At 35.3% G+C, this 26,945-nt stretch overlaps 1 protein-coding gene across 3 annotated transcripts in view; it reads right to left on the minus strand.

Moving 5' to 3' along the window:
- LOC120860724 (CUB and sushi domain-containing protein 3) overlaps positions 1 to 26,945 on the minus strand; it is a 1,429,922-nt gene that overhangs the window by 1,077,339 nt on the left and 325,638 nt on the right. For all 3 annotated transcript variants that reach the window (XM_040236474.1, XM_040236473.1, XM_040236472.1), the window contains exon 4: positions 23,894 to 24,088. In XM_040236474.1, coding sequence (XP_040092408.1) covers positions 23,894 to 24,088 — 195 coding nt within the window. The remainder of the gene's footprint in view (positions 1 to 23,893; positions 24,089 to 26,945) is intronic.

Raw genomic sequence — 26,945 nt, forward strand, 5'->3', positions numbered from 1 at the left:
GAATGCACCACGGGTGTACATGAGTTCCCAAACATGAACCCCCCTCCCACCTCCCATATCATCTCTCTGGATCATCCCCGTGCACCAGCCCCAAGCATCCTGTATCCTGCATCAAACATAGACTGGCGATTCGTTTCTTACATGATAGTATACATGTTTCAATGCCATTCTCCCAAGCTTCATGACCCAGCAATCCCACTGCTGGGCATACACACCGAGGAAACCAGAATAGAAAGAGGCACATGTACCCCAATGTTCATCGCAGCACTGTTTATAATAGCCAGGACATGGAAACAACCTAGATGTCCATCAGCAGATGAATGGATAAGAAAGCTGTGGGACATATACACAATGGAGTATTACTCAGCCATTAAAAAGAATACATTTGAATCAATTCTAATGAGGTGGATGAAACTGGAGCTGATTATACAGAGTGAAGTAAGCCAGAAAGAAAAACACCAATACAGTATACTAACACATATATATGGAATTTAGAAAGATGGTAATGATGATCCTGTATGCGAGACAGCAAAAGAGACACAGATGTATAGAGCGGACTTTAAGCAGCATTCTTGATAAAACACTAATGACAGGAAAAATGTTTCTTAAGTTTGAAGTAATAATCCTTTTTTAAAACACATGTAGTAGGGAAAAGGATGGTGGAAGAAAATAAAGACAATGGTGTCAGACGATATCTTAAAATCAGCAAAATCTTCAAAGGAGTTTTCCCAGAACACATCTATATTTGAGCTCCTTTAGCCTGTTAGCCAATATTGATGGCTTTTTATCTAAGAAAAGGCAGCACTCTTGTTAGAAACTCGAGATATAATATATGTTCCTCATGAAAACTAACATCATGGCATCTGGTCCCATCACTTCATGGGAAATAGAGGGGAAACAGTGGAAACAGGTCAGACTTTATTTTTGTGGGCTCCAAAATCACTGCAAATGGTGACTGCAGCCATGAAATTAAAAGACGCTTACTCCTTGGAAAGAAAGTTATGACCAACCTAGATAGCATATTCAAAAGCAGAGACATTACTTTGCCAACAAAGGTCCGTCTAGTCATGGCTATGGTTTCTCCAGTGGTCATGTATGGATGTGAGAGTTGGACTGTGAAGAAAGCTGAGTGCTGAAGAACTGATGCTTTTGAACTGTGGTGTTGGAGAAGACTCTTGAGTGTCCCTTGGACTGCAAGGAGATCCAACCAGTCCATTCTAAATGAAATCAGTCCTGGGTGTTCATTGGAAGGACTGACACTGAAGCTGAAACTCAATACTTTGGCTACCGCATGCAAAGAGTTGACTCATTGGAAAATACTCTTATGCTGGGAGGGATTGGGGACAGGAGGAGAAGGGGACGACAGAGGATGAGTTGGCTGGATGGCATCACCAAACTGATGGACATGAGTTTGAGTGAACTCCGGGAGTTGGTGATGGACAGGGAGGCCTGGCATGCTGCGATTCATGGGATCGCAAGGAGTCGGACACAGCTGAGCAACTGAACTGAACTGAACTGAAAGTTATATGCTAATTATTATGAATGTGTATAAATATTCTGCTACTTCGATGCTTGTGTAGGATGTACTTATGTACCATTTGGAGTCATGTGGCTTGTTTTAGCCAATGGGGAAAAAAAAGATATATCCTGGCTCTATTCCTGACCAAAATTTTAAGAAACGCTACCTAGTTGCCATTTGTACTTCCACCCACCCCATGTTAGAAGTTATGGGAAAATGTCCTTAGATGGTGTCTCTATAATCCTGAGTTAGGCAGTGACTAGGGAAGCACTGGAAGGACTGATGTTGAAGCTGAAGCTCCAGTACTTTGGCCACCTGATGCGAAGAACTGACTCATTGGAAAAGACCCTCATGCTGGGAAACACTAAAGGTAGGAAGAGAAAGGGATGACAGAGAATGAGATGGCTGTATGACATCACTGACTCCATGGACATGAGTTTAGGTAAAATCACGTTTTACCTCCGGAAGTGGTGATGGACGGGGAAGCCTGGCATGCTGCAGTTCATGAGGTCACAAAGAATCCAATAAGACTGAGAGACTGAACTGAACTGAGGGAAGCTGAGCCCAGCTGTCACTTGCATTCTATAAGTAGACTGAGAAAATATCTGTCATTTCATGAAGCTAATGAGACTATATGATTATTTGTTGTTGCCACATAACCTAGTTTAATGCAAAGGAAACAAGCTATTAAAAGTGTTAGTTGCTCAGCAGTGTCCAACACTTTGTGATCCCATGGACTGTAGCCCGCCATGGCCTCTTGTCCATTGAGTTTTCCAGGCAAGAATACTGGAGTGAGTACCCACTCCCTTCTCCAGGACATCTTCCCAACCCAGTGATCAAACCCAAGTCTCTCACATTGCAGGCAGATTCTTTACCATCTAAGCCACCCACCAGGCACGCCATACATTAGTCAGTTTTGATATACTAAATACAACTTAAAGACTTTCAAGAATTCTTTATACTTCCTAAGTCTTTACTTTTTTTTCCCCCTGAACTGCAGTTACTTTATCTCAAACATCTCCACAGACATTCATTATAATATCACTCTTGAACTGAATTATCCATGAGGGCAGAGGAGTTAACCTAAATTTCATTAAGAAAAATCAATGAAACAGACTGAGGTTCTCATTAAATGATTAAATTACTCCTCACTAATAATTTGTTCCTACAAAATAATAGAAAATACACTTAAAGGTCACTTGATTAACACTGTGGGATATAAATTAATTGCATTATTGTTCAAATGATGGAAAACAATGAAAGTGGCCTCTGCCAACTACTCCTCTAACTGCTAAGTCAGAGTATTTTAGAATGAAAACTTCACCTCCTAGCAGCTAATCAAATCACTTGTGCTCAGTAAAAGCAACACTAAAAAAGCCATATGTCAAAGAGTAGAGAAATGATGTTCACTGACATGGTGGTAAATAACTATAGGTGAGAATGACATCTTGATGTATCTAAAAACACAAATTGATAGAAGAAATGTTTTTTGAATTTATGAAGTCAGATACTTTCAATTGCTTATGTATATTTGTTACGTTTTACTGGGGAATAATTTATAAAATCATAATTTATACTAGTATGAGAAACACTAAATTTTCCTTCTATAATCATCCAGGAAAGACTGCAAGGTTGTTTAACATATTCTTCAATAATAAACTGCTTAAAATATAAGGCCCACTGATGCATATTATACTATTTCCAATGACTATGGCAAAAGTGTGGGAGTGATGATAAAATTTTTCACTATCTTTTCACTATCAAGGTCTCATTTATACATCAGTAAAAAGATATGATGCAACCCTTAGAAGCTAATTTGCTGAGTTCATGTTTACTAATATAGTACAGAGCCCATTAAATTATACTGCACTTTCTTTATCATGTATTACATAAGAAATTTTGCACTCTGCTTAGTAAGTTTGGTTTTCATCTAAAATTGTCTGCTTTAAGACTATGAACTTATCATGTTCTCCAGACATGTTTAGGTTCCCAGATGAATTAAACCCAAATAAGTTCCCAGATGAATTAAAGCCAAATTTAATGCTGATTTTAACAAGTATATAAAAATACAGAACATTACTTTTGTATATTAACTTTGCTCTTGGTTTCAACTTGCTTACATTATTTCTCTTAACACAGTCATCTTTATTTTCATTTACTTTATTTTCTATGTAAATAATTATGTGCTACATCATTTACTTTTTTTGCATTAGCTATAAGTCTAATATAAATATATTATAAGTGACCTTAATACTGTAACTTAGTTTGAATGCTATGGTAACCTCAAACATAAGTAGCAATAAATGAAGGGACAATTATCTTAGTCAAAAACACAAAGAATTAGTGAGAATTACAGAACCATTAAAATTACAGATAAAATAATTATATTTTTAAACTCCTTCAATATTTAAGATATCTAGTGTCAGTTTTACATACATAAAATTATATAGTAAAAAACAAACTATTTCTGTTCTGTTGAGTCAGATATACAATTAGGAAAACCTCAAGAAAAATGACTACAGAAAGATTTTAAATTTCAAGTACATTGAGCAATAGACTAAAAAAGTTCTGAAGGCATTCAGATTTCAACATTTAAATTTTATCTTCCATTATCAACTGCATTCAAGAAGTTTCATCACTGAATGGCTCAAACACACACATGCACACACTTAATATAATTTACTAAGGTGATCAAAAATGCTGCATAAGGGAGAGAGAGCCAAAGACAAAAATGTGTGAAGTATCATTCTAGAATGATTCCTATAAAATTTTTGCTTGCTATAATTTTTTAGCACACACAAAAAAGGACTTTTCACATGAAGCTAGTCCACATAGCTAGTCACGTGTCACATGGCGTTACTCAATGTCTTTGGTGAGCTACCGGTCCCCTTCCTCCATTCATTTTCCTAAATTATTTTGCCTTAATCTTTAAAGTGATAGCTTTACAAAGAGCAACAAAATCTACCAGATGGTCACTGGTGTGGTTCACTGAGTTTATATCCTACTAGGAAGTTAGATGATTACTTTTCAAGGTTCAAATCATGAATTGAACAGTCTATTTCACCACAGGGAATTCTGAAGCTGTTGATATATTTTTGGTCAAGCATGTTCCATCATCTTTTCTTTGAGTCATAGTCTGAAATATGCATGTGAATACTTCATGAGCATTGAGACTATATAATTTTTCTTTCCTTCTACAAGATTTGAAATGTAGTTAAGTGTTAGAAATGAGTACTGCTTAATATTTATAAAATTTTGTTTTTATTTTGGGTGTAACATTATCAAACTACTTTGTTAGTCTTCAAAAACATAAACCTTCCTCAAGCAACATGAATCTTTCATTTAGAACAAATATTTTAAATTCTTACACATCAAAACAAATAAACAAAAAACTCCAATAAATAAAAACTACCATAAAAATATATGGCTTTAAGTTGCACAGAATAAACATAAAACTTTTTTAAGATTCAGTTGGGAAACTGATATTGTCTTTGATTTTCAAAATACACACTTGTCAGCATTTTTCTAGGAATTGTACAGAAGAAAGAAGTGGAAATCATTTTAGTAAGGAAAAAAAAAAAAACAAACTGAGATTTCCCCGGTGGCTAAATGGTAAAGAATCTGTCTGTCAATGCAGGAGATATGGGCTCAATCCCTGATCCACAGATCCCATATGCTGCTGAGCAACTAAGCCCATGTGCCACAACTACTGAGCCTGTGCTCTAGACCCCTAGAGCCACAACTACTGAATTTCACACACCCTAGAGCCTGTGCTCGGCAACAAGGGAAGACACCACAGAGATGCCCTCACACTGCAACTAGAGAGTAGCCCCAACTCCTGACAACGAGAGCAAAGCCCATGTAGCAACAGGACACAGCACAGACAAAAATAGGCAAATAAAACTAAACAAACAAACAAAAAAAAAACCACACAAATATTTAGAAATTAAGAATACATTATTATAATATATGCATTGGAAATTCAACCTCAATACATACAAGAGGAGGTGGCAAGAATACACAGAAGAACTGTACAAAAAAGATCTTCATGATCAGATAACCACATTAACCTAAAGCCAGACATCCTGGAATAGGAAGTCAAGTGGGCCTTAGGAAGCATCACTACAAATAAAGCTAGTGAAGGTTATGGAATTCTAGTTAAGCTATTCCAAATCTTAAAAGATGATGTTGTTAAAGTGCTACACTCAATATGCCAGCAAATTTGGAAAACTCAGCAGTGGCCACAGAACTGGAAAAGGTCAGTTTTCATTCCAAACCCAAAGAAAGGCAATGCCAAAGAATGCTCAAACTACTACACAATTGCACTCATCTCACATGCTAGCAAGGAGAAGGCAATGGCACCCCACTCCAGTACTCTTGCATGGAAAAATCCCATGAACGGAGGAGCCTGGTAGGCTGCAGTCCATGGGGTCACAAAGAGTCAGACAGGACTGAGTGACTTCACTTTAATTTTTCACTTTCATGCATTGGAGAAGGAAATGGCAACCCACTCGTGTTCTTGCCTGGAGAATACCAGGAATGGGGGAGCCTGATGGGCTGCCGTCTATGGGGTCGCACAGAGTAGGACATGATTGAAGCGACTTAGCAGCAGTAGCACATGCTAGCAAAGTAATACTCAAATTCTCCAAGCCAGTCTTCAACAGTACATGAATTGAGAACTTCCAGATGTCCAAGCTGCATTTAGAAAAGACAGAGGAACCAGAGATCAAATTGTCAACATCCACTGGATCATAGAAAAAGCAAGAGAATTCCAGAAAAACATCTAGTTCTGCTTCACGGACTATGATAAAGCCTTTGACTCTGTGGACCAATACAAACTGTGGGAAATTCTTAAACAGAAGGGAATACCAGACCACTTTACCTTCCTCCCGAGTAATCTGTATGCAGGTCAAGAAGCAACAGTTAGAACCAGACATGGAACAATGGACTACTTCCTAATTGGAAAAGGAGTACTTCAAGGCTGTATATGTCACCCTGCTTATTTAACTTATATGCAGAGTATATCAGGCAAAATGCTGGACTGGATGAAGCACAAGCTGGAATCAATATTGCCAGGAGAAATATCAATAACCTCAGATATTCAGATGACATCACCCTTATGGCAGAAAGCACACAGAACTAAAGAGTCCCTTGATGAAAGTGAAAGAGGAGAGTGAAAAAGCTGTCTTAAAACTTAACATTCAAAAAACAAAGATCAAGGCATCTGGTGCCATCACTTCATGGCAAATAATTGGGGAAACAATGGAAACAGTGAGAGACTATTTTCTTGGACTCCAAAATCACTGCAGATGGTGACTGCAGCCATGAACTTAAAAGACGCCTGCTCCTTGGAAGAAAATCTATGACCAACCTAGACAGCATATTAAAAAGCAGAGACATTACTTTGCTGACAAAGATCCATATGGTCAAAGTTATGTTCAGTAGTCACATATGGTTATGAGTTCTGGACCATAAAGAAGGCTGAGCGCCAAAGAATTGATGCTTCTGAACTGTGGTGTTGGAGAAGACACTTTAGAGTCCCTTGGACTGCAAGGAGATCAAACCAGTCAATCCTAAAGAAAATCAATCCTAAATATTCACTAGAGGGTTTGATGCTGAGGCTGAAGCTCCAATACTTTGGCCACTTAATGCGAAGAGCTGACTTACTGGAAAAGATCCTGATGCTGAGAAAGAGTGAAGGCAGGAGGAGAAGGGAATGACAGAAGACGAGATGGCTGGATGGCATCATGGACTCAATGGACATGAATCTGAGCAAACTCTGGGAAACAGTGAAGGACAGGGAAGCCTGGTGTGTTGCAGTCCATGGGGTCACAAAGAGTCAGACATGACTGAGTGAAAAACAACAATAATCATAACATATAATATGAAAAAAATACAGACTTAATGACCATCTCTTATTGTAAAATGAAATGGATTAATTTAAAACAAGAATGACATATAGGAACAAAAAATTTGGACAATAGAGCAAGGCAACAAAAATGTTTGTGCTATTATAGACAGGATGGAAATGGGGGGGAAAAGTAAATAGCTTCCTGAGTGGAGGAAGATATAACTCATACCAAGTGGGGAAAACAATGTATGAGTTGAATATTAAAGAATATATGGACTGCTGGCTGCAGTAGCAGACAGTTATACAGTAAGAATAGAAATCCCTGATTTTATTCTCTAAATATAAGAAACACACAGAAGGCCAGCACCTATTTCTTATACAAGATTGCCACTCTATCTTTTTGGATGGGATTAAAATACGTATATCTGGGCAATAACCTAGGTCACCTAATAGGTCATCTTCTAAATAAAAGGTCTCATATTCAATAAACTATGGGTTTAATACCTGGGGCTGTTTCAATTATCTTAGCACTTAGCTACATGGCACATGCACAGTGACTGTTTAATAAATATCAGTTTAATTACTGAATATATTTAAAATGTGAAAACTTCCAGAAATGAATGACTCAGAAATGTTGTTATCCATGGGAAGCATATTTCACCACTAATGTTTATTACTTGATGATCCCAACCTAATTTGTTAGGCTAATGTGGGGTTTAAAGTTCCCCTTAACTAATACAACTCTGAGAAAAATTAAATACTTTGCTTGCATGGTCCTAGAACTGACATACATTCATTCCCTAGACGTGTCCATACATATTTTGATGATGACAATAGAAGTAAAGTAGTAATCACTATCAATGAATACTATAGATTTGGTATTTTACATATAAAATAGTTTATATGTTATATATCAAATAAAATATCAAATAATAAGAATTCCTCTATTACACAGGTGATAAAACTGAGATCTGAAACACCAATACCCACATAAAGATTCTACATCTTCTCAATGCCAGAGATGTAAAGCAAACCAAGTCTTTCCTGGTAGTCCAGTGGTTAACAATCTTCCTGTCAATGCAGGGGACACAAGTTTGATCCTTGTCCAGAAAGATTCCATATGCCAAAAGTCAACTAAGACCATCTGCCACAACTATGAACCCACACGCTCTAGAGGCCTTGCTCCACAACAAGACAAGCCACTGCAAGGAGAAACCTGCTTACTGCAATGAAGAGAGTAGCTGCTGCTTGCCACAACTAGTGAAAGCCTGTGCACTGCAATGAAGACAAAGTGAAGCCAAAAATTAATTAATTAAAATGTAAAATAATAAAGCAAACTAAAGCTTTTATTACTACAGAGTCCACTCTTTGCAGACTTTTGTACTTTCTTGTTTAAAAAAAACAAAAACTAAAACTATCGGAGCTATAGGCATATGTTTTATTGGTGATAGATATTTTTAAATATTCTAAATACATATCTAACAAAAATGATAGCTGTAAGTTCTATATTATTTTTAAATTACTTTTTCATGTACTTGAAACAATTTGTAACTTTTGAGTACCTTCTATGTGCTAGGAATTATATACATATTTTTAAAATATTATCTCACTTAATCCAATCTCTCTAACATTTACAATCTCCTGAGATAAACTGAAGTATTCAATTTTTGACAAAAGAAACAATAATCCAGTAACATGGGGTGAGAAGGCAAATCAGCTCACAGATCTTATACCCTTAAAGTCAAGTCTCGTATTCTCTGCTCCATAATGCTAGACACAGTTTAACAGGACATTTTCATACTTTTAACCACACAAACAAAGCTTTCAGAACAAGGTTAGAGTACATGAAAACGTGCTTAAGTATTGGCCTGATTGTTGACTGAACAGCCTACATTTTCCTGAGAGAGATGAAGAAACAGCAAGTGACTTGTAATTTATTTCCCTGTTGCCTGACATCACTAGGATTTTGTCTGTCTTTGATGTGATAAAATAAACCGTATTACCAAACGACTTATGGTTCTCTTGCTTGTTTATTAAAAGGCATGGAGAAAATGTTTTCTTCATTACTATAAAATATAGCAGTTCACATGAAGAGACCAGATCCTTTTATGTGAAATGATAGGACTAGTGAAAAATTTTGTATCCAGATAATGTTATGAAGATAGTAATGGCAAATGTGGAAGGAAAACACAAAGTTACACTTAATTTATGTGTCACATTCACATGCACTTTTATTAGTTTGTCGCAGATTGTGTATACCAAAATGCCATTCTGAATACAGAATCTCATTATGAATTTTAGAATGGTCAATCTAGGACTAGCAAGACCATTTCACCTTGTCTTCCAAGTACTTCTTAATTTGCAAGAAGTGTGGGGAACACTGAATTGAGAAGGGGTTTGAGGTCACATTAAAACTCAGTGAGAATAAATGGCATGCAGTGTCTGTCAAAAGGAAAGAGTACAGAACAAGTATATACTTCAGGTATTTTCATTCCAGACTTAGAGTACAGGAATTTTATTTATCTTTTTATAGAATATTATTTAACACAGCATTTAGTAGTTAATTGCCTTCACAAATACTAGCAGATGGGTCTTGGAAAAATGCATCGTGCTTGTGAACAAGCACAAAAACCCTTGCAACATACCCTCTATGCTGATATGGCATTCATTTATCTTAATTAAACTATTATGTTTAGGGATCACCAAAATAACTCTCTAAAGGTAAGGGTTTCATCAAAGAGAGAATATATAAACTCCAGGGAAAGCAATAAACAGATCATCACAATGTTATCAGCTCCATGCAAAGTTATAAAGAATCAGGATGCTATCAAGTGAGGCTTCCAAGTGACTCAGTGGTAAAGAATCTGCCTGCCAGAGCAGGAGACACGATTCAATCCTTGGATCAGGTAGATCCCCTGGAGCAGGAAATGGCAACCCACTCTAGTATTCTTGCTTTGGAAATCCCATAGTCAGAGGAGCCTGGTGGGTGACAGTCCATGGGACTGCAAAGAGTCAGATACAACTGAGTGACTTAGCTTGTCTATCTATTTATTCTATTTTAGCTAAAGAAACAGTTTCCAAAACAATGTAATTTTTGCTCAAAGGCCCTAGTGAGTAAGTGGCAGAATCAGTATTTTGATTCAGATCTTCCTGACCCCATAGGTTTTTAGCTAAATGAAGAAGGAAAAGATAGAGCCCCACAACAGAAATTAACTCCAAGACAGTCTAGGGAATACTCCATTGAAACCTCTTAAAATGCTTCTTGGTTTTAAATACCTTAGTAAGTTCTTTTTATTTAGGGAGTTCTATGCATTAAAAAAGTGACTAAACATTTTTTTTGACTGATTCACTATAAAACTCCATTTACTCTCATATAATTAAATATTAAACATTCTTGAAGAGTGATGCAAATGACTTTGGTGAAGTATCAAAGGGGTAGCAAGCTAAAGCTGCGGAACCTGACAGAATAAGTTCAAATCTGGCATATACACCACATACCAAATCAGGAAAAATTTCTTCATCAGACTCTAATGTTTCTATATATCTTGTGAGCAGAGATACCAACTGTCCTTTTTCTCTCTGTACCAAACTATCTTTTCAAAGATATCTGTATAGCAAGTAGCCTCAGAGTACAGAAAAAGCATTTTCTATCAGATGAAAGGTAAGTTTGTTTAAAGGGAGAAAAAGATAGGATCTCTATGAAGAGCATGGGCAGGTATGTCCATTATAAAGGATTTAATGTCCCTAATCTGATGATTCCTTTCCTATAACAATATATACTACCAAAAAATATGCAGATGCCTCAGACTTTTCTACAGGAACTGGGGCTTGCAGAACTAGGACAAACACTAAAGCTCTGTCTGACACTTTTATGAATTAAAAAAACACTGATTGGTTTCTTACACAAGAGTCTTGAGTCTTCTATCACCATCTGAGAAACTGTTAATTCTAACTCAAGTAAAATCTCAAACTCTTCAAGGTTCTTGACATTTAATAAGTACCCTTGAATATTTTTTTTATTTTAGAGCTTCAGTTTCTTACTGTGAAATCTTGCCCTCAGTCTTTCACAGCATCAAGATCTTTTCCAATAAGTTGGTTCTTCACATCAGGCTGCAAAAGTAGGAGCTTCAGCTTCAGCATCAGTCCTTCCAAAGAATATTCAGGACTGATTTCCTTTAAGACTGACTGATCTCCATGATGTTCAAGCAACTCTCAAGAGTCTTCTCTTGCACAACAATCCAAAAGCATCAATTCTATGTTACTCAGCCTTATTTATGGTCCAACTTTCACATCTGTACATGAGTACTGGAAAAACCATACCTTTGACTAGATGGATCTTTGTCAGCAAAGTAATGTCTCTGCTTTTTAATATGCTGTATGTTTGTCAAGTTTTTCTTCCAAAGAGCAAATGTCTTTTAATTTCATGGCTGCAGTCACCATCCTCAGTGATTTTGAAGCCCAGGAAAATAAAATCTGCTGTTGTTTCCAATTTTTCCTCATCATTTGCCATGAAGAGATGAGACCAGATTCCATGGTCCTCATTTTCTGAATGTTGAGTTTTAAGCCAGCTTTTTCACTTTCTTCTTTTACTCTCATCAAAAGACTCTTTAGTTACTCTTTGCTCTCTGCCAGTAGAGTGATATCATCTGCATATTTGACATTGTAGTTATTTCTCCTGGAAATCTTGATTCCAGCCTGTTGTTCACATAGCCCGGCATTATGCATATAGGCACATTATTGGCATAAGTTGCTTATAATAGTTTCATGCAACTTCTGTTATGTCAGTTCTTACCTCTCCTTTTTCATTTCCAATTTTGGTGATTTGCTTCCTCTCCCTTTTTTTTCTTGATGAGTCTGGCTATAGGTTTCTCAATTTTGTGCTCTTTTCAAAGAACCAGCTTTTAGTTGATCTTTTCTACTATTTCTTTTTTAGTCTCTATTTAATTTATTTCTGCTCTAATCTTTATGATTTATTTCCTTCTACTAATCTTGAGTTTTGTTTTTCTTTCTCTAGTCACTTTAGGTGTAACATTAGGCAGTTTATTTGACTTTTTTTCTGGTTTCCTGAGGTAAGCAAGAACTCCTTTTGCTATATCCATAGGTTTTGGATCATCAGGTTTTCATTTTCATTTGTCTCTAAGTATTTTTTATTTCCTTGTCATTTCTTCAGTGATCTAATGGTTGTTTAGTAGAATATTCTTGAGAGTCCCTTGGACTGCAAGGAGATCCAACCAGTCCATTCTGAAGGAGATCAGCCCTGGGATTTCTTTGGAAGGAATGATGCTGAAGCTGAAACTCCAGTACTTTGGCCACCTCATGCGAGGAGTTGACTCATTGGAAAAGACTCTGATGCTGGGAGGGATTGGGGGCAGGAGGAGAAGGGGACGACAGAGGATGAGATGGCTGGATGGCATCACTGACTCGATGGATGTGAGTCTGAGTGAACTCCGGGAGTAGGTGATGGACAGGGAGGCCTGGCATGCTGCGATTCATGGGGTCGCAAAGACTCAGACATGACTGAGTGACTGAACTGAACTGAACTGAACTGAGTAGAATATTTTCTAGCCTCCATGTTTTTGTGGCTTTTTTTTTAAAGCTTTTTCCTTGCAGTTCATTTCTAATCTCATAGTGTTACAGTCACAAAAGATGCTTAATACAATTTCTGTTTTCTTAAACTTATCAAGGCTTGCTTATGTCCCAGCATGTAATCTCTCCAGAGAATATTACAATTATAAGGCAATATAACTGATGAATATGGGTGCAAGAATCCTCAACAAAATACTAGCTAACCAAATCTAACAAAACATCAAAAGGATCATATTCCATGACCAAGTGAGATTTATCCCTGGGTTGTAAGGATTTTTCAATATCTATAAATTAATCAGTTGACACATCACATTAAACAATAGAAGAATAAAAGTCATATGATCATCTCAATAGCTGCAGAAAAAGCTTCTGTAAAATTTAACATCCATTTATGATGAGAACGATCCAAAAAGTAAGCATAGAGGGAACAAACCTCAACATAATAAAGGCCATATACAACAAACCCACAGCTAACATCATACGTAGTGGTGAAAAGTTGAACACATTGCCTCTAAGATCAGAAACAAAACAAGAATTGTCAATTACACCAACTTTATTCCACATAGTTTGGATTTTTTTTTCTAGTGACAGCAATCAAAGAAAAAGAAATAAAAAGGAAACCAAATTGGAAAGGAAGAAGTAAAACTGTCACTGTTTGCAAATTAAATTATACACAGAAAATCCTAAAGATACTACCAGAAAATTACTAGAACTCATCAATGAATCTGGTAAAGCTGCAGGACACAAAATTAATATAAAAAAGTCTGCTATATTTCTACACACTAACAACAAAATAGCAGAAAGGGAAATTAAGAAAAGAATGCTGTTTACCACTGCATCAAGGCTTCCTGACTTCAGAATACAGTAATCAAAACAGCACAGTACTGGCAGAAAAACAGAAATACAGATCTATGGAATAGGATAGAAGGTCCAGAGATAAACCCATACACCTATGGTCAACTAATCTTTAACAAAGGGGGAAAGAATATAAAATGGAGAAAAGACAGCTTGTTCAATAAATGGTACTGTGAAAACTGGACAGCTACATGTAAAAGAATGAAATCAGAACATTTTTTAACACCATACACAAAAATAAAGTCAAAATGGTTTAAAGACCTAAAAATAAGTCCAAACACTATAAAACTCTTAGGGAAAATATAGTCAGTACACTCTGTGACCTAAATCACAGATCCTTTTTGATCCACCTCCTAGAGAAATAAAAATAAACACAAAAATAAATAAATGGGACTTAATTAAACTCAAAAGCTGTAGCAAAGCAAAGGAAACCATAGACAAGACAAAACAACAACCGTCAGAATGGGAGAAAGTATTTGCAGACAACACAACTGACAAAGGATTAATCTTCAAAATACACAAGCAGCTCATGCAGCTCAAAAAGGAAAAAAAAGAAGTAATTAAAAAATGAGTGGAGGACCTAAATAGACATTTCCCCAAAGACGATAATATGCGGGGCCAACAGGCAATGAAAAGATGCTCAACATTATTAACTATTGGAGGAATGCAAATCAAAATCACAATGAGGTATCACCTCACACTGGTCAGAATGGACAGCATTAAAAAAACTACAAACACTAAATGCTAGAGAGGGTGCGGAGAAAAGTGAACACTACTGCACTGTTGGTGGGAATGTACATTGATAAAACCAATATGGAGAACAGTATAGACATTCCTTAAAAAACTAAAAATAGAACTACCATATGACCCAGCAATCCCATTACTGGGCATAAAAAAACCTGAGAAAACCATTATTCAAAAAGGCATATGTCCCATAATGTATGTTTACTGTAGTACTATTCACAATAGCCTGAACATGCAATCAGCCTAAATGTCTATCAACAGATTAATGGATAAAGAAAAAGTGGTACATATATACAAAAGAACATTAATCATAAAAAGGAATGAAATTGGGTCTTTTGTAGTGAGGGAGATAGAGTCTGTTCCTCAAAGTGAAATAAGTCAGAAAAAGAAAAACAAACATCATATCTTAACATATATAGATATGGAATCTAGAAAAATGGTACTGGTGAATATATTTTCAGGGCAGGAATAGAGATGCAGTCATAGAGAAGACTTATGTCCCTGGGGGGAAGGAGAAGGTGGGAAGAATTGAGAGGCTATGATTGACATATATTCACTGCCATGTGTAAAAGAGATAGCTAGTGGGAAGCTGCTGTATAGCACAGGGAACTCAGCTCAGGCTCTGTGATGACCTAGAGGAGTGCTATGATGGGGAATGGGAGGGAAGATCAGGAGGATGGGATATATGCATATATACAGCTGATTCACTTTGTTGTAAAACAGGAGATAACACAACAGTAGAAAGCAATTACACTCCACTAAAAAAACAAAAAGAAGAAGAAGAAGAAAATACCTACAAATAAACCTACCTAAAGACACAAAAAAAACTGTACTGCAAAAACTATACGATGTTGATCAAAGATATTGAAGACCACATAAACAAATGATAAGATATACCATGTTCTTGGACTGGAAGAATCAATATTATTAAAACAATCATATTACCCAAGGCAATTTACAAATTCAATACAGTATCTATCAAATTACCAATGGTATGTTTCACAGAACTGGAACAAAAATTGTTTAATCTGTATGGAAACATAAAAGACCCTCAATAGCCAAAACAATCTCGAGAAAGAACAGAACTGTCAAAATCATGCTCCCTGATATCAGAGTATATTGCAGTCATCAAAAGAGTATAGCACTTGCACAAAAACTAACACATAGATGAATGGAAAAGGGCCGAGAAACATGCCCACAATTATAATCACGACTAAAGCGACTTAGCAGCAGCAGCAGCAGCAGCAACCTATGACAAAGGAGGCAAGAATATATGACAGAGAAAAGACTGTTTCTTCAATAAGCAGTTATGCAAAAACTGAACAGTTATGCATAAATGAACAAGATTAGAACATAGCACCATATATAAAAATAAACTTAAAATGTATTAAAGATCTAAATGTAAGACTGGATACTATAAAAATCCTACCAAAAACATAGGCAAAACAATCTTTGATACAAAGTACAGCAACATTTCTTTTTGCATCTGTTTCATAGTGTAAAGAAAAAAAAAGTAAAAATAAATCAGATGTATTATTAATTAAACTTAAAAGCCTTTATACAGCTTTAAAAGCAAAGGAAACTATAAGCAAAATGAAAAGACATTTTACAAACTGGGAGAGAATATTTGCAAACAATGCAACCAACAAGAGGTTAATTTCTAAAATATACAAACAGCTTATACAACTCAATATAAAAAAAAATGCACAGAAAACCTAAATAGACATTTCTCCAAAAAAGACATACAGATGGCCAATAGGCACATGAAAGGCACATGAAAACTAAATTTTTCAAACCTGTTGAAATGGCCATCATCAAAAATTCCAAAATTAATAAATTCTGGAGAAGATGTGATAAAAGGGATCCCTCACACAAGGTAAATGGGAATGTAAATTGGCACAGCCACTGTGAAGAACAGTATGGAGGTTCCATAAAATACTAAAAAAAGAGCTGCCATATAATCCAATAATCCCACTCTGGGGCATATACCCAGAAAAGATTAAAACTCTAATTCAAAAAGACATACGTACCCCATTGTTCACAGCAGCACTATTTACCAGTGCCAAGAAATGGAACCAATCCTAATGTCCATCAACAGGTGAATGCATAAAGCAGACATTGCATACAGCATACATACATATAAATTCACATATATACATACATATGAAATATTATATTACATATATAATGTAATGTTACTCAGCCACTGAAAAGAATGAAATAATGTCATTTGTAGCAACAGGAATGGTCTAGAGATTATTATACCAAGTAAAGTAAGTCAGACTGAGAAAGACAAATATATGATATCACTTATATGTGGAATTAAAAAAAAATAATGTAAAGGAACTTAATAACAAAATAGAACTAGACTCACAGACACAGAAAACAAACTTGTCATTATCAAAGGGGAAGTGAGGAAGAATAAATTGGGAAATGGTGATTAACAGACATACATCACTATATAAAATAGATAATCAAGGACCTACTGTATAGCTCAAGAAACTATATTCACTATCTTACAATAACCTATAGTGGAAAAGAATAGATAGATACAACTGAATTACTTTGCTTTATACCTGAAACATTGCAAATCAACTACACTTCAATAAAAAGGGTTTTATTTATTAGATGTTTTACATAAACTTCATGGTAACCATAAAAATAAATCTAGAGTAGAGATGCAAAAAAGAAAGGAAAAGGAAACTGAGAAAAATATAGAAAATCACCAAAATAAAATGACAGAAATAATAGAAAAAAGAAGATACAGGGCAACCAGAAAAAAAGTATGGAAATACTAAGCCCTTATTTGTCAATAATCACCCTAAATATAAATGGGCTGAATTCACCAATCATAACACAAAGTACATAGAATACAAAACAACACCCAAATATATGCTCTCCAGGAAACTCAACTCAGCTCTAAAGGTGAGCATAGACATAAAGGAAAGGGATGGAAGACAATACTCAAAGCAATGGCAGCCAACCATACTCATATGAGACAAAAGAGAATTCAAACCAAAAATGATAACAAGAGATAAGAGATGGACACAGGGTAATGATAAAAGGTACAATTCATCAAGACTGCACAATAATTATCAATACACATTGCCCCCAGCACAGGAGTACCAACATATACAAACAATTATATTAAAATTATTTTTTAAGTGGCTGGAGACAACAGAAAATAAAATAAAATATAACAAAATCTATCAGAAGCATCAAATGTTGTACTAAGAGGAAAGTTTATAGCCAAGCAGATCTATCTCAAGAAACAAGAAAAAATTTCAAATATATATTCTAACTTTTCACCTAAAAGAACTAGGAAAAAAAGAACAAAGTTCTAGAAGGAGGAAAATAATATAGATTGGAGCAGAAATAAAATGAAATGAAATTTAAAAACACAGTAGAAATGATCGATGAAATTAAGAGCTGAATTTGAAAAGATAAAGCTTTAGCTAAAATCATGAAGGAAAAAAGAAAGAAAGAAGGCTCAAATAAACAAAATCCAAAATGAAAGGGGAAGAAATAACAAAAGATATCATAGAATCACAAAAACACAAAGGATTATAAAAGAATACTATGAACAACTATACACCAACAAACTGCACAAACAAGAAGAAATGGATATGTTCCTAGAATCATACAATATCCAAAGATTAAATCATAAAGAAATTAAAAAATCTGAATAGATTGAAAACTGGTAAGGTAATTAAAACAGTAATCAAAAATCTCACAAAAAAAACAAAATTCCAGACCCAAACAGCTTTACAGGTAAATTCTACCAAATATTCAAAGAATACTGAATACGGATTCTTCCCAAACTCTTTGAAAAAATTATAAAAGAGAAATGTTTCCTAACTCATTTTATGAAACTAACATTACCCTGATACCTAAACCAGACAAGTACACACACAGAAAAGAAAATTACAGATCAACCTCTCTGATGAACATTTATGTAAATATTCTCAACAAATATTAAAATTAATACAACAATGCATTTAAAAATCATAAGTCATGATCAAGTGGGATTTATTCCTGGTCAACATCTGCAAATTAATGTGAGATATACATGTTGAGATGTGTATACAGACATATATACCACATTAAAAAATTAAAAATAAATATCATACATTCAACTCAATATATACAGAAAAAGCATTTGACAAGATTCAACACACATTTATGACAAAAATCTCTCTACAAAATAGGAACAGAAGAGAGTACTTCAATGTAATAAAGGCCTAAAAGACAGACAGAAATGGAAAGATATTCCATTATTATGGATTAACACTGTTAAAATGTTGGAAGAATTAACATTGTTAAAAAAAAATGCTACCTAGGGCATCTACAGATTCAACACAATCCCTGTAAGAATTCCAACATTTTTCTAGAAACAGAATAAAAAGTCCTAAAATGTATATGAAACCATAAAAGACACAGAGAGACTAAAGCAATTCCATAAAAAGGACAAAAATAAAGATATCACACTGACTTAAAATTATATCACAAAGCTATAATTAAAATAGCATAATATTGACATAAAAAACATACCTAGAGCTCACCAGAATAAAATTGAGAGCCCAGATAGACCTACAAATATACAGAAAATTAATTTATAACAAATGAGCAAAGAAGATACAATTGACAAAGGATAGTATTCAATGAAAGGCAGTGTGAAAACTGGACAGTCAAATGAAAAATAATAAAATTAGACCACTATTTTATGCCATATATAATCATCAACTCAAAGTAGATTACAGAGTAAATATAAGACTCAAAACTATAAAAGGACTAGAAAAAAGCATGGACAGTATAGACAGTTTGTTATCTATCTTAACAATATCTATCTGGATATGTCTCCAAGAAAAGAGAAAGGATTGCAAAAATAAACAAATGGGGCTACATCAAACTAAAAAGCTTCTGAACAGCAAAGGAAATGACTAACAAAGTGAAAACACCTAATGGAATGGGAGAAGACATTTGCAAACCCTACATTAAATAAGTGCTTACTATCCAAAATATCACTATGAACAAAGCTAGTGGAGGTGATGGAATTCCAATTGAGCTATTTCAGATCCTGAAAGATGATGCTGTGAAAGTGCTACACTCAATATGCCACCAAATTTGGGAAACTCAGAAGTGGGCACAGGACTGGAAAAGGTCAGTTTTGATTCCAATCCCAAAGAAAGGCAATGCCAAAGAATGTTCAAACTACCACACAACTGCATTAATCTCAAACGCTAGTAAAGTAATGCTTAAAATTCTCCAAGCCAGGCTTCAGCAATACATGAACCGAGAACTTCCAGATGTTCCAGCTGGTTTTAGAAAAGGCAGAGGAACCAGAGGTCAAATTGCCAACATCTGCTGGATCATCGAAAAAGCAAGAGAGCTCCATAAAAACATCTATTTCTGCTTTATTGACTATGCCAAAGCCTTTGACTGTGTGGATCACATAAACTCTGGAAAATTCTGAAAGAGATGGGAATGCCAGACCACCTGATCTGCCTCTTGAGAAATCTGTATGCAGGTCAGGAATCAACAGTTTGAACTGGACATGGAGCAACAGACTGGTTCCAAATAGGAAAAGGAGTATGTCAAGGCTGTATATTGTCACCCTGCTTATTTAACTTATATGCAGAGTACATCATGAGAAACACTGGGCTGGAAGAAGCACAAGCTGGAATCAAGATTACCAGAAGAAATATCAGTAACCTCAGATACGCAGATGACACCACCCTTATGGCAGAAAGTGAAGAACTAAAAAGCCTCTTGATGAAAGTGAAAGAGGAGAGTGAAAAATTTGGCTTAAAGCTCAACATTCAGAAAACTAAGATCACATCATCTGGGCCCATCACTTCATGGCAAATAGATGGGGAAACAGTGGAAACAGTGGCTGACTTTATTTTTCTGGGCTTCAAAATCACTGCAGATGGTGATTGCATCCATGACCTTAAAATACGCTTACTCCTTAGAAGGAAAGTTATGACCAACCCAGACAGCATATTAAAAAGCAGAGACATTACTTTACCAACAAAGGTCCATCTAGTCAAGGCTATGGTTTTTCCAGTGGTCATGTATGGATGTGAGAGTTGGATTATAAAGAAAGCTGAGTGCAGAAGAATTGATGCTTTTGAACTGTGGTGTTGGAGAAGACTCTTGAGAGTCCCTTGGACTGTGAGGAGATCTAACCAGTCCATCCTAAAGGAAAGTCCTGGGTGTTCACTGGAAGGATTGATGTTGAAGCTGAAACTCCAATACTGTGGCCACCTGATATGAAGAGCTGACTCATTGGAAAAGATCCTGATGCTGGGAAAGATAGAGGGCAGGAGGAGAAGGGGACTACAGAGGATAAGATGGTTGAATGGCATCATCAACTCGATGGACATGGCTTTGGGAGGACTCTGGGAGTTCGTGATGGACAGGGAGGCCTGGTGTGCTGTGTTTCATGGGGTCACAAAGAGTCAGACATGACTAAGCAACTGAACTGAACTAATCCAAAATATAAAGGAGAACTCATAAAACTCAACAACAAAACCTGTTCAAAAAATGGAGGAAGGATCAGAGATTATGATTTTTCCAAAGAATTTCTGATTGGGTTGCAAAAGTAGGAATGCAAGTGATACCAGAATAACAGGAAAGTTTGGTCTTAGAGCACAAAATAAAGCAGGGCAAAGGCTAACAGAGTTTTGTTAAGAGAACACACTGGTCAGCAAAGACTCATTTCCAACAACCCAAGTGATGAGTCTACATATGGATGTCACCAGATGGTCAAAACTGAAATCAGATTGATTATGTACTTTGTAGCCGAAGAAGGAGAAACTCTATAGAGTCAGCAGAAACAAGACGTAGAATGACTGTTTCTCAGATCATGAGCTCCTTATTTCAAAATTCAGGTTTAAATTGAAGGAAGTAGACAAAAACCACTAAGCCATTCAGGTATTACCTAAACCAAATCCCTCAGGATTATACAGTGGAGGTGATGAATAGATTCAAGGAATTAGATCTGGTAGACAAAGTGTCTGAAGAACTATGGATGGAGGTTTGTAACATTATACAGGAGGCAGTAACCAAAAATATCTGAAAGAAAAAAAATGCAAGACGGCAAAGTGGTTGTCTGAGGAGGCTTTACAAATAGCTAAGCTAAGAAGACAAGCAGAATGCAGGGGAGAAAGGGAAAGATATATCCAACTGAATGCAGAGATTCAGAGAATGGAAGGAGAGATAAGAAAGCTTTTTAAAATGAACAGTGCAGAGAAATAGAGGAAAACAACAGATGAGAAAGACTATATATCTTTTATAGAAAATTGGAGGCATTAAGGGAACATTTCATGCAAGGATGGGCACAATAAAGGACAGAAACTATGATACCACTCTAATAACAGAAAGTGAAGAGGAACTAAAAAGCCTCTTGATGAGGGTGAAAGAGAAGAGTGAAAGAAGCTGGCTTAAGCCCAACATTAAAAAACTAAAATCATGGCATCCTTTCACATCACTTCATGGCAAATAGAAGGGGAAAAATTGGAAGCAGTGACAGAACTTACTTCCTTGGACTCCAAAATCACTGTGGATGGTGACTGCAGCCATGAAATTAATATATGCCTGCTCCCTAGAAGGAAAGCTAAGACAAACCTAGACAGGATAACATATTAAAAAGCAGAGACAGCAGCCTCCAAAATGAATACCACAATCACAGAAAGTTAACTAAAATGAAAAGAATAGTATTATGTTCCAGAGGAAGGAACAAGATAAATTCTCAGAAAGACAACAAAATGAAGTGGAGATATGAAACCTTCCAGAAAAAAAAAAAATTCTGAATAATGACAGATAAGATGGTCCAGGATTTCAGAAGAGAATGGAGAAGATGCAAGAAATAATTAGCAAAGACCAAGAAGAACTAATGATGGACTTTGGCATCATTAGGTGGTTGGATGGCATGACTGACTCAATGGACATGAGTTTGAGCAAATTCTGGGAAGTTGGTGATGAACTGGCAAGCCTGGTGTGCTATAGTCCATAGGAGAGCAAAGAGTCAGACACGACTGAGCCACTGAACTGAACTGAACTGAACTAAGAACTAAAGAACAAACAAACAGAGATTAACAATATACTAGAAGGATTCAACAGTAGAATACTGAGTTGGAAAATATGGCAAGTTACCTGGAAGACAGAATGGTGAAATCACTGCTGCAAATCAGAATATAAAAAGCAGAGACATCACGTTGCAGAGAAAGGTCCATATAGTCAAAGCTATGGTTTTTCCAGTAGTTATGTACAGCTGTGAGAGTTGGGCCATAAAGAATGGTGAGCACCAAAGAACTGATGCTTTTGAATTGTGGTGCTGGAGAAGACTCTTAAAAGTCCCTTGGACTGTGAGGAAATCAAACCAGTCCATCCTAGAGGAAATCAACCCTGAATATTGGAAGAACTGATGCTGAAGTAGAAGCTCCAATACTTTGACCACCTGATATGAAGAGCCAACTCAATGAAAAAGATCCCGATGCTGGGAAAAATTGAAGGCAAAAGGAGAAGGGGGCAGAAGAGGATAAAACCTGTGGCAGATTCACACTGATGAATGGCAAAACCAATACAATATTGCAAAGTAATTAACCTCCAATTAAAATAAATAAATGTAAAAAAAATAAAAAAATAAAAGATTATTAAATACCATCACCAAGTCACTGAACATGAGTTTGAGCAAACTTCGGACAGTAGTGGAGGATGGAAGAGCCTGGTGTGGTGCAGTCCATGGGGTCACAAACAGTCGAACAACAACAACAAAATTCATGCACAAATTCCACTAAAGTTGAACATGTTCTGTCTTCTAGGTTATGTACTTTGAACCTTTGTTCTCATTAGTGTATCACTATGCTTTCCCATAATACAAGTGATCCTTATCATTATTAATAATAAACTATACAGCATTCTTAATTTTACACATTCCCAAGCTAATTAACCTACCAGAAATCTTTAAAAAATTAATAAATTCAGTTAATATTTCAAAATGAAAACAAAGTCATGACTGACAGTCTAAAGTGCTATGCATCATAAACTCTGTATGTTTTTCTAATATAAATATCAACACGTATACACAATGTATGCATAAATACATACATATATAATGTAATCCACTGTCTTATTTCACAAGTAATGTTGTCTTAAGTATTTTCCTTAATCTGTCATATACTGTATGTGCTTATTTTTTTCTAAGCCTCAGATTTTATAAAAGAAACAAGCACTAAATGTGTTTTGCAAATATATATCATTCATTTTTTAAACATTTTCATTATGGCAAAGCAATACTCAGTCAACATAAAGATAAGCATTATTTTTTTCTTTACCTCTACAGATAGGAACAGGAAAATCCCATGAGGCTGTATTGACTGAATTGGCTATACAGGTGAGTTGAGGGTGGCCATCGAGGATATACCCAGTTACACAGCTGTAGCGGATCTTGTCCCCAACATCAAATCTTGTACCATATAGCACACCTTTGGGTGGAACTCCTGGATTTCCACAAGAGCTACTCTGCAATTCTACAGAATAGAAGGAAAAGGAGTTTACAGTTATTTCAATACATATTTTTATGTTTTAGATTTATAAAATTACATGTAGATACAGATGTCCTTTGCACCAAGCCTGGCTTGCTGCAATTCATGGGGTCACAAAGAGTCGGACACGACTGAGTGACTGAACTGAACTGATGCTTAAAGTATACAAGTATACAAATATAAGAGATTTTTAAAAAATAATATTCATCCCAGAGAAAAATACATTTTCACTTAAAGAGAAAAAAACGTTTTACAGAAGTAGAAGAAGTTACAGAATTTAATAAAGTTAAGGGGGAATAGTATTTCCTAAATTTTCTACTAGATTATTTACATTTATACTACAAATCATGATCAACAGAAATACAAATAGTAAGGAATAAATGGACTAAAAGATATTCCAGTTTGAGTAAAGTTAACTTTGATTTAGTTAATAGTATTATACAAATTGTAATTAACTGCTGCTGCTGCTGCTGCTGCCAAGTCGCTTCAGTCGTGTCAGACTCTGTGCGACCCCATAGACAGCATCCCATCAGGCTCCCCCATCCCTGGGATTCTCCAGGCAAGAACACTGGAATGGGTTGCCATTTCCTTCTCCAATGCACGAAAGTGAAAGTGAAGTCGCTCAGTCCTGTCCAACTCTTAGTGACCCCATGGACTGCAGCCTACCAGGCTCCTCTGTCCATGGGATTTTCCAGGCAAGAGTATTGAGTCGGGTGCCATTGCCTTCTCCATGTAATTAACTAGGTAATTAATTAACTAATATTAAGGAAAGCTGGATAAGAGTATGTAATAGGAGCCCTGTACTATTTTCATAATTTACCTGAAAGTCTAAACTTATTGCAAAATAAAAAGCTAAAAAAGACATTGCAATGCAAAAATAAAGTATGTTTCCAATTTAACCTGATATTCATCCTATTTGTTCAGTTAGTAAAGTGGATGATATCACTTTACATTAAATCAAATAATTATAAACCATTATAATGCTGAAGATATCAGTAAAAATATTAAGTAAAAATACCAAAATAAAAAACACTTTATAAAATGTAGTAGCAACTGTATAAAATCAACAATCATTTATTGAAAATTAGTGCAGTAAACCAAGTTGAAATTTTATATTTTTACCTATAATATGCACATAGTACTTTTGAGAGTATTTCTTAAGTGAAAAAAAAATTTTTTGTTTAATTTTTCAATGGTACTGAAAAGAAAAAATCAGTGATGAATTTCAAATGAGGTCAATCAATGAAAGAAGTATTGAAGATTCATAGAACTTTCCTTATATACATTAGAAATAAAGTATATACTTTCAGTTTAAAGCAATTATTTAAAGTTCTCAAACCTAGAAATGCAAAGAACTTGATTATTATTAATTAAATATCAATGGTTTCTATAAATAAGTTAATTCATTAAGCTACCTTAGCACTTAATTATACATTGTAAACAACTATTTACAAAATATTTTAAATATCTGTAACCATGGTTAATGATTTTTAATATTTCACTTTACCATTTCATAAAGTCAAATTCTATAGTTCATTTTTGGTAAAATTTAACACATTTATTTCCTGTAAAATTTCAGTCATTTTTTACAAAATATTTTTGTAATGAATAATTTATTTTGGAATAGTTAATTTTTTTAGGAAATTTAGTTGATTAGTAGATGAGCTGTTTGCTGCAAGAGAGGGGAGGTTAATAAGTTTTGATGAAATGAGTTAAGAATTCAATCCCTTGAATATAGTAAAGAAAAAGGAAATACTTTTAACGAAACTACCACTTGTGTTTTTAGAATCAATCCATTCCTTCCCTCTCACCCCCCAAGAAATAATTGAGGTCAGGACTTCAATTACCATGAACTTCTACATCTAGGGAAAAAGGAGTTTCTAAATTATTTCACAAGAAGCTTTAGGTGTAGAAATGAAAGGAAAGAAAGAAAAAGGCTCTAAATAGTTGCTATGCTCAAATTTAACTTTTAATTACATGAACAAATAAACATTACACAGAAAAAAGTACTAAAGCAAAAAGAAAACATACGAAGTGAATCAGTGAATGAATAATAACACTGATCCGAGTTTTAAAAGATTACCCAATCTTACCTCTTGCCTTGTGGTTGAATTACATTGAAAACAAAGACAGATAATAATTTAGGCTGTTTCAAAATGAAAGTAAAAAAAATAATAATTCCAAAATATATCTGGTTCTCCTCTTCAGGAAACTGCTGCTATTGTTTGCCCTTGTTCTTTGACCTTCATTAAAAATAACCTACCTATCATCCTCTGTACATTGAGGCATTCATGAACACATTATTAAGAACTTTCACATTCAGGTTTAATAGATCCCAATTGTATAGCCATTGCTCATAGTTTCTATTTTTTGTCCCCTCCTAACCCTTTAATTTGGGACTTCTCTCTCTATGCTCTTTATGTCCATTTTAAAACACAGAGCCAAGAAATATATGTTATTAGCTGGAAGAATTACATGCTTCCCGGATGGTGATAGTGGTAAAGAATCTATCTGTCAATGCAGGAGATGTAGTGAGACAGATGCAGTTTGATCCCTGGGTCTGGAAGATTCCTTGGAGTAGGAAATGGCAACCCACTTCAGTATTCTCGCCTGGAAAATCCCATGGACAGAGGAGCCTGATGGGCAACATACCATTGGGTCACACAGAGTTGAAGAGTAGCCCACCATTCTAAAAAATGCTATATTCTGATTAAACATTCATGTTTTATCCTTGATTTTTCTAAATAGTGTTGCAATGTGAACTTTTAAATAATATCAGCGTTTTGTCATTACTATAAGAGTTGTAAAACTAGCTAACAGACTAATTTTTAAACACTGCTTC

The sequence above is a fragment of the Oryx dammah genome, unplaced genomic scaffold (genome assembly GCF_014754425.2).
Source record: "Oryx dammah isolate SB20612 unplaced genomic scaffold, SCBI_Odam_1.1 HiC_scaffold_11164, whole genome shotgun sequence".
Classification (NCBI taxonomy): domain Eukaryota; kingdom Metazoa; phylum Chordata; class Mammalia; order Artiodactyla; family Bovidae; genus Oryx; species Oryx dammah.